The 9,062-nt window shown below is 39.4% G+C and overlaps 1 protein-coding gene across 6 annotated transcripts in view; it reads right to left on the reverse strand.

Annotated features, from left to right (window-relative positions):
• Nucleotides 1–9,062, reverse strand: part of LOC106870969 (diacylglycerol kinase epsilon) — a 223,298-nt gene that overhangs the window by 106,326 nt on the left and 107,910 nt on the right. For all 6 annotated transcript variants that reach the window (XR_008267175.1, XM_052978393.1, XM_052978395.1 and 3 more), the window contains one exon: nucleotides 2,359–2,475. Coding sequence is in view for 5 of the 6 variants with exons in the window: in XM_052978393.1 (XP_052834353.1) it covers nucleotides 2,359–2,475 (117 nt within the window). In the remaining variant the exon portion in view is untranslated. The remainder of the gene's footprint in view (nucleotides 1–2,358; nucleotides 2,476–9,062) is intronic.

Below are 9,062 nucleotides of genomic sequence, written 5' to 3' on the forward strand. Positions count from 1 at the left end.
GGGTTTACGTGAAATATTTTGTATAATATATATAAATAAATAAATGGAGTTAAATGCAGATGTTATTCAAATTCTTTTACTTCGGACACATGTTTCGAAGATATCACTGTTATTATTCCAAAGGAATAAAATGGTGTAAAACAATGTAATCTCTTCAGGGAAATGAAGAAATAAAATTCGCCAATAAGACATTTTAACAGAATATGATGGATATGTATAGTGATGAACTGAACGCTATTAAGTTTTTTTTTTAAAAAAAACGTTAGAGGATATAACATCAAAGATAGCCTATAGAAAGAGGAGGAGTAAAGGAAAGAAAAAAATCAAAAATCAAATAAATGAGAAGTATATAATGTTATGTAAATTAAATAAAACCCTAAAGTCTTGGAACAAGATATATCTAGTGGAAGTGAAATGAAAGAAGAAAATCACTGTTTAAATTATATCACTTATATAAACTAAAGGTGTGTTTCTGCCAATATTTACATCAGTAAGCACGCTCTATAACCGTGTTTACAAGGGGATTTTGTGAAAAAAAGAATAAAAAATACTTCACAATTACAGAGAAGGCAGAATTTCTTGTTTTTATCATAAGGGAACGAAATGGAGAGAATCAACCAATCTAAACTAAATTGTTTATTATGGTCTTTTAGATATCAAATTAATTTACTAAGCCCTGTACTGTTACGTTTATTCCTATCTCTAAATGTAGAGTAATGATTAGAAATTCTTCAGTACTAAGTGATAGAAGCTGCTGTAATGTAGAATTAGTCAACCCATGTTAGCAGAGAACTATGTTCATAAACCTGATGATGATGATACAGTGATGTAAAAATTTATATAGCAATAACAAAGATGAAAATGGTTTAGTATGGAGGAAAGGGATTATGTTCAAGGTTTTCACAGACGCTTCAAGACTGGTGAAAGTGAGGGACACAATGGGTGAAAAGGGGAGAAGATACAAGTGGGGTAAGTAGAACAAAAGAGAGGTCATAATAAGGGAGGCAGAGTGTCTATGGGCTGGCAGGGTTTGGAATATGTTGGTGAGTGAACAGCTTCATATCAATTAGTTGAATAGCTATTCTTTGGAATTCAATCAAAGATGTCAATATATGATGTAGCAACAGTCAGTAAATGGTCCTGAACTTTTCTGGTCCTGCACAAAAAAGACAATGTTTGTAAGAGAAGTTGTTTAATGTATGAAGTGACTATGTCTTTCTGATGCTGAAGAAAACAAGATAGACATGACGCTGTTATAAAAAAGTCAGTGAGATCTCTGTTCATGGAATTAAGGATGGTATGAAATGTTTAGGTTGCATATGGGAAAGTTAGGGAGGAATGAATGACAATATTATTGCTATTATTGGAAATGATGACAAGCAGGTTATTGATGTATGGGAGGAAATGTATTAGAAACATAAGTGAACCTTGGGGCAGACCAAAGATGATAGACTGTGTGCAACAGAGAACTTCATTAGTACATATTGTGATAAAGTAATCCACAAAAAGTCACTGATTTTAGAGATGAAAGATAGGTGGAACCCACAGGTAGACAGTTTTCACAAGATTTCTGTGTTTTTATCAAAAATTTTGTTGAAGTCAAGCATAACAACGTTGATTTCACTAAATTTCCTGGGGGGTAGCAGTCTACTTGTAAATGACAAAGAGGGGCAAGCCCCCTGTAAATCTGGTTTTATGGAAGCCATACTGGGAATGGAGAATGTAATGGCTGGTTCCTTTACTGATCAGATATTGAATCTGAAGGTGATTGATTAAAAATTAGAGGGTTTACCTCTTTTGAGAATAGCACTGTAGTGTATAGCCAAAGATTAGGATAGATTTTTGTGAAGGGGGAGTTTAATAAGGAGAGGGCTGTTATTGCTAGCATGTTGTGTGGCCATTTAGAGGGGGAGTGACTAGGTGCTACTTTTAGTCTGCCTGAACATATTAAGAACGAATCCATGTCATTGTGTTTTCATTCTATTTCTTTGGATCTAAGTTTGTAGGATGCTGACAGGGGAAATCTGGGAGCGATAACAGATATCTGAGAATAAGGTTATGTGTATCATTTCATGAGCTTTGGAAGAATAAGTTAAAATGAGCAGGTAAGTGAACCGATTCTTGTAGTACACCATTCAGAAAATTACAGATTCTAGATATGTTGTCATTTAGCAACCTATCAAAAAGTTTGCTTGCCAGAGTTATGTATTTTTTTTAATATTTAGTTTAAAAGTGGTAAATGGAGAATGCTGTGAAAATCTTTGTTGATAACAATGAAGGAAGGTAACTCCAAATTGGTCTTGTTGGGTGGGGTATAATTCTCTCAGTCAGGAAATTCAAAGAAGTAATGGCATTTACCTTATTGATTATGCGGTTTGATAAAAGGGTCGGCCATGATTCTCGTTGGCGATGAAAATTCAAAGCAACAAGAGCATCAACACCAATGGAGAAGTAATTATTCCAACACATATTTTTCTGAAATAATAGAGAGAAAATTAAGTCAGACATAGAAGAATAGAAGACAGTGTGAATGGGTGGCTTAAATAATCTACATAAAGGTGGAAGTGATGGTGGGGGGAGCTCTTAGCAAAATGAATCTACAATGTTAGCTTTAATAAGTAATTTTACTTCAGAACAGATTGCAATTTTCTCCATTCACAATACAAGCCCTACAAACAGCTCTTCCTCAGATTTTTCAATGCTATAAATATGTTTGTATAATCATGGATACCCGCTAACAACAGCAACAACAATTAAAACTGATGTTGTTATTATTATTATTGTTACTATATCTACAACTACTCATTCAAGTAAAATGTTCAGAAGGTTTTCCTTGGTCAAACTTCAGTATTCAGACAGCAATCTGGTTTGGGCAGGCTTAAAATATCGGGTGGTGTGGGTTATGGTCTTGTCACCCGCATCGTAAATCAGGTAGGAATCATACCCAATGACTGGTGTAGCAGTACCATAGTCAACTGCTACAAAGGTAAAGGTGATGCTTTAGATAGAAATAACTACAGGAGTATCAACTTATTGGATCAGGTGATAAAAGTTACAGAGAGGGTCATAGCTCAACTAATTAGGGAGAGAGTCTGCCTAGATGAGATGCAGTTTGGTTTTGTGCTAGGCAGAAGCACCACTGATGCTATATTTCTGGTAAGGCAACTGCAGGAGAAATATCTAACCAAAGATAACCTCTCTACCTGGCTTTTGTTGACTTAGAGAAAGCCTTTGACAGGGTCCTCTTATCTCTTATCTGGTGGTCAATGCGGAAATGGGGATTGACGAGTGGTTGGTAAGAGCTGTACAAGCCTTGTACAGGGATACTGTCAGTAAGATGAGGGTTGGCAATGAGTATAGTGAAGAATTCCAGGTAGAAGTAGGGGTTCACCAAGGATCAGTCCTCACCTGCTTCTTATTCATCATAGTCCTCCAGGCAATAACAGATGAATTCAAGACGGGCTGCCCCTGGGAGCTCCTCTATGCTGATGACCTTGCTCTAATAGCTGAGTCACTGTAGGCCTAGACTCAGAGTTTAGGGTGTGGAAGCAAGGTCTAGAATCGACAGGCCTTAGAGTTAACCTAGCAAAAATCAAAGTCTTAGTAAGTAGGAAGGCTGACAAATCACAAACTCGTTCAGGTAGATGGCCCTCCTCGTGGGTAGAAACTCCATACAATGTACCTGGTGTAAGCTACGGACACATAAAAGGTACAGCAATATCAAAGAAAAGTTAACCAGAAAGATAGTTTTTGTGTGTGGCAGATGCACAGGTGCAATAAACACTGAAGATGTACAGAAAACAGATTCCATCACATGCCAGGGGGAAAAACTAGAAGTAGTTGATAGCTTCCACTACCTAGGCGACCAAGTCTGTAATGGTGGGGGGTTGCTCTGAGAGCGTAGTGGCTAAAATAAAAATAGCCTGGGCAAAGTTCAAGGAGCTCCTACCTCTGCTGGCAACTAAAGGCCTATTGCTCAGGATGAAAGGCAGACTGTATGATGCATGTGTGCGAACTGCCATGCTACATGTCAGTGAAACATGGGCCATGACTGCTGAGGACATGCGTAGGCTTGAAAGAAATGAAGCTATCCACTGGATATGTAATGTAAGTGTGCATACGTGACAGAGTGTGAGTACCCTGAGAGAGAAGTTGGACATAAGAAGCATTAAATGTGGTGTGCAAGAGAGACAACTGTGCTGGTATGGTCCTGTGTTACATATGGATAAGGACAGCTGTGTGAGGAAGTGCCACATCCTAACTGTGGAAGAAACCTGTGGAAGAGGTAGACCCAGGAAAACATGGGATGAGGTGGTGAAGCACGAACTTCAAACATTGGGCCTCACAGAGACAATGACAGGAGACTAATACCTTTAGGGATATGCTGTGATTGAGAAGATCGCAGCCATGGCTGATGCCAGTGTTGTATATCCGGTCCGTTTAAAAGTACCCTTGATGCGTTGGGTGATATGATATGCTTCAGAAAACCTGTTGAGTCGAGTAAAACCAAAATCATAGCTGTGGCTAGTACCCCCTGACTGGCTTCCATGCCAGTGGCATGTAAAAAGTACCATCCGAACATGGCCAATGCTAGGTCCGCCTGACTGGCTCCTGTGCCAGTGGCACATAAAAGGCACCATCTGAATGTGGCCGATGCCAGTGGCCCCTGACTGGCTCCCATGTTGGTGGCACATAAAAAGCACTATCCAAACATGATTGATGCCAGGACCGTCTGACTGGCTCTTGTGCCGGTGGCATGTAAAAAGCACCATCTGAACGTGGCCATTGCCCCCTGACTGGCTCTCATGCCAGTGCCATGTAAAAAGCACTATCTGAACATGATCAATGCCACTACATTCAGAGTAGTTGGTGTTAGGAAGGGCATCCAGTTGTAGAAACATTGCTAAATCAGATTGGAGCCTGGTGCAACCACTGGCTTTCCTAACCTCAGTCAAACTGTCCAACCCATGCCAGCATGGAAAACGGACATTAAACGATGATGAGGATGATGACTATGAGCAAGTTACTATTTAATATTAATGACTGAAATGTGTGATTACAGATAAATCCTCAAGCAGTAACAGTAATTCAATGTGTAAGCCTAAACTGTAGGGTGATGCTGGCTGAAAAATGAAAGCTACCATGTACAGTCACATATAGCATTTGTGAATAAAATTGATATGATTAGGTAGTTCTAATGTTAGATATGTAGATATGATGTCAAGTAAATACATCAAAGGCTGAGCTGGATTCTCTGAAAATATCACTGGACTGGAGACAGACAAACACCCAGCACAAGCAAGAAATACATTCTTCACTCAACCTACTACTTCCAATAACTAAAACCTTTAAAATGTCATTCAGAAGAGGATACAACAATGTAACCTCTGTTTACAATTCCAATATACAGCCAGTTTTTCTATTATGGAGACATGCCACATTATATTCTCTCTACTAGTTGTCAATCCTCAATAGGGAGATGACAGTTGGATTTCTATTCACTATCACTGCATATATCAAAGAACCAATTCAATACTCTAGCTCCTCTTGGACAACACACACAAATCCATATTACCAAACCTACATCCCAAGTTACAGACTCTCTACAAAACTCACATCTAAGATGACGATGATGATGATACTACATATAAATATCCTACATAGTAGCTAAAAGAAGGCCGTTTAATTAACTGACCTTTGGTCCTGCAATCTTTTCACTCAACTTATTCTACCACTATAACAATAGCCACTGCTCCTTTGAAGTAATCAGCTGCCCACCACCTCTAGCCAACTCACTTTTTCCTCCTACCATCATCTGCATGGAGTCCCTAATCTGTCCTTTTCATGAGGTTAACCTTCTAAAATTCCGACCCACCAACTATGTTTTTCTTGCAGACTTGTTTAACTATCAGTCACATCAATCTCAGGGAAAAGAGGTTATAAAGATTGTCTCTTTTTCTTCTCTCACACACATGTACATGTGCATGTCATATCATAAAGAATGGCTATACAACTGACTGACAAATGATCCCTACTATACACTGGTGCACATTATTTTATCTTAGTCTTATTTATGGTTCTTACTGCTGTCAACTACCTGTATAGCCCCTGATTTAGTCACTTTTATTCTTTTATTCTTGTGTTTCAACCCACATTTTCCCTTTAAACGTCAATCCAGAGATATTCAAGATGAACATCAACTTCCGCAAACTCAAAAGTGTTGCAGGGTTCTCACAAGCATTTAACTCTTCTCTTCAGATTAAAATTTAAAAAGAAATTGTAGCAGAGCTACATATCACATAGTAATATGTTAGCCGACCTGCACAGCAGACGAATATATCAATGAGGCATCTAGTCTTGCTTTGATACACTAGCCTTGTTCTGAGACACTAGCCTCATTCTGAACTACACCATAGAAACAGCCTCAGTTCCTGCCAGGCTTTGGTCAAAGATATTTGTCTTCACTGCAGCTCCATGTTCAATCTCCCACATGCAGTAAAGTTGCTGCTTTACTGCTCCACGTGTGATAAAGCAGCAACTTGCTCTGGCATCGCTTCTTGCCCACCCTGTTGTGGACGCTCAGCTATCCCTTGTAGCGAATGCATCCAACACTGACATAGGCGCAATTTCACCAGCAACAACTCCAGCCTCTTTCTCTTGGCAGCTTAAACCAGCTGAAACTTGCTACACCACTTTCGGACGGGAGCTGTTAGCTATGTATTTAGCAGTCAAACATTTCCAGCATACGCTGAAGGGACACCAATTCATGTTTTTTATAGACCACCGTCCACCCGCCTTTTCCCTGTGCTCGAAGCCTGACAAGTACTCTCCATGGGAAACCAGGCACTTGGATTTCATTTCCCAATTTACCACTGACATCTGCCATATCTCTGGTGTAGATAACACTGCAGCAGATGCCTTATCGCACCTACTACTGACATTGACCTGCATCTCCTGGCTAAAGATCAACCTCACCCACCTTTGCCACATGCAACTTCAAGTACTTCCCAGTACCCACAGCTGATACACAGATTTTGTGCGATACTTCCATGAATTCTCCTCATCCTTTTGTTCCAGAAACCTACAGACAAATAGTCTTCAGCATACTGCATAACCTGTTACACCCTGGCATCACTGCCACAGTGAAACTCATTTTGACTAGATTCTTTTGGCCAAATATGAGACGAGACATTACTGCTTGGTAATGCTCCTGCCTTTTCTGCCAGAAGTCAAAGGTGCATAGGCATATCCATGCACCCCTTGGCACATTCAACACACCAGATGTGCATTTCAACCACGTACACATCGACCTTGTTGGACCTTGGCCAGTTAACCAGGAATATACCTACCTGCTCACCTGAATTGATCCTTTGACATGTTGGCCAGAAGCTATTTCTTTAGTAGATATCACTGCAGAATCTGTTGCCAAAGCTTGTTGTACAGGATTGATATCATGGTTTGGAGTTCATACTACCATCACTACCGACCATGAAAAACAGTTTGAATCGCAACTCTTCCATGAGCTCATGCAGACCATAGGTGCACATTGGATTTGAACCACCAGTTACCAACCACAATCCAACAGTATGGTGGAACAATTCTACCATCAAATGAAAGCTGCATTGCGTGCCTACCCAGATCGGCAGCATTGGAGCAAATATCTTCTTGGTTGTTGAGCCTTGATAAAAGAGGATCTCAATTATTCCCCAGCAGAACTTTATGGCACACCCCTTTTGTTGCCAGGCCAGATGTTGTCCCCAGTGGATCTGTCCACACAAGACCCCACTATGTACACACACAGACTTTGCAAATACATGCAACCTGCTGCCACCCATGTCAACACGACACGAAACCACTAAATCATCAGTTCCAAGAGACATTGATTCTTGGACCCATTTGTTTCTATGAAACGATGCTGTGAAAACCCCTCTCATACCTCCACACATGGGACCCTATCGTGTCCTGTGGCACACAGACAAACTATATACCATAGACATTAATGGTAAAAAGGAAACTGTCTCAATAGACAGGCTTAAGCAGGCATACACAGACAGTGATACAATACCATCTCATACACCCCCCACATTTACAGTACAACATAAAATGCTAATCCACTGCAACCACCACCAACACTCCATCTACAGATGTCACTACAACTCATAATGGTTGCCATGTACATTGGCCAACCAAGCTGTCTAAAACTATATACATTTGAACTATAATGAACTATTTGTGAACTTACCAAAGACTTTTCAACACGTATCACCAACGACGCAGTTTTGTTCTTCCCAGTATTCCTTCAAACTTTACCTAATCGACTTGAAAATTTTGCTTATTTCTTTGTATTCCTATTCTGTTTACCCTTACCATGCTTTACTTTTCATTTCAGTTTCTCATTTTTTGTTGTATTGCATCCTTCTGTTTGTATTCTATGTTCTTACCTACTTTTGCACTGCATATTTATATATGCCATCTCTACTTTTTTCAACTTTTTCAAGTCTTTCTGAAGGCTATGTAGCAGAGCTACATATTACATAGTAATATGTGAGTCGACCTGCACAGCAGACGAATATATCGATGAGGTGTCTAGCCTTGCTTTGATACACTAGCCTCACTTTAATACAGTAACCTTGTTCTGAGACACTAGTCTTGTTCTGAGCTACACTGTAGAAACGGCCTCAGTTCCTGCCAGGCTCCACGTGCAATCTCCCATGTATGACCCACATATCTATTCATCTTGACACAAGATATGGTTTTTAAATGAAAATATTTTATCACACACACTTTCTCAAAATGACTGTTCTCATTACACACATGCATACATACTGTAATACAAATATCATATGTTACTTCTTTCAGTGCAAAAGCAAAAATTAAAACTTTCTTTGTATGTAAACACACGTTTTTGTATCATACTACATGCTTCCACCACAAAAGGTGAACACAGAATAAACAATATATTTATACACAAAAATGTCTTATGGTGATTCATACTATTTTTCCATTTGATTTTTCCAAAACTGTCCTATGGTGATTCATACTATTTTTCCATTTAATCATCA

This window comes from Octopus bimaculoides, chromosome 2 (genome assembly GCF_001194135.2).
Source record: "Octopus bimaculoides isolate UCB-OBI-ISO-001 chromosome 2, ASM119413v2, whole genome shotgun sequence".
NCBI classification, from domain to species: domain Eukaryota; kingdom Metazoa; phylum Mollusca; class Cephalopoda; order Octopoda; family Octopodidae; genus Octopus; species Octopus bimaculoides.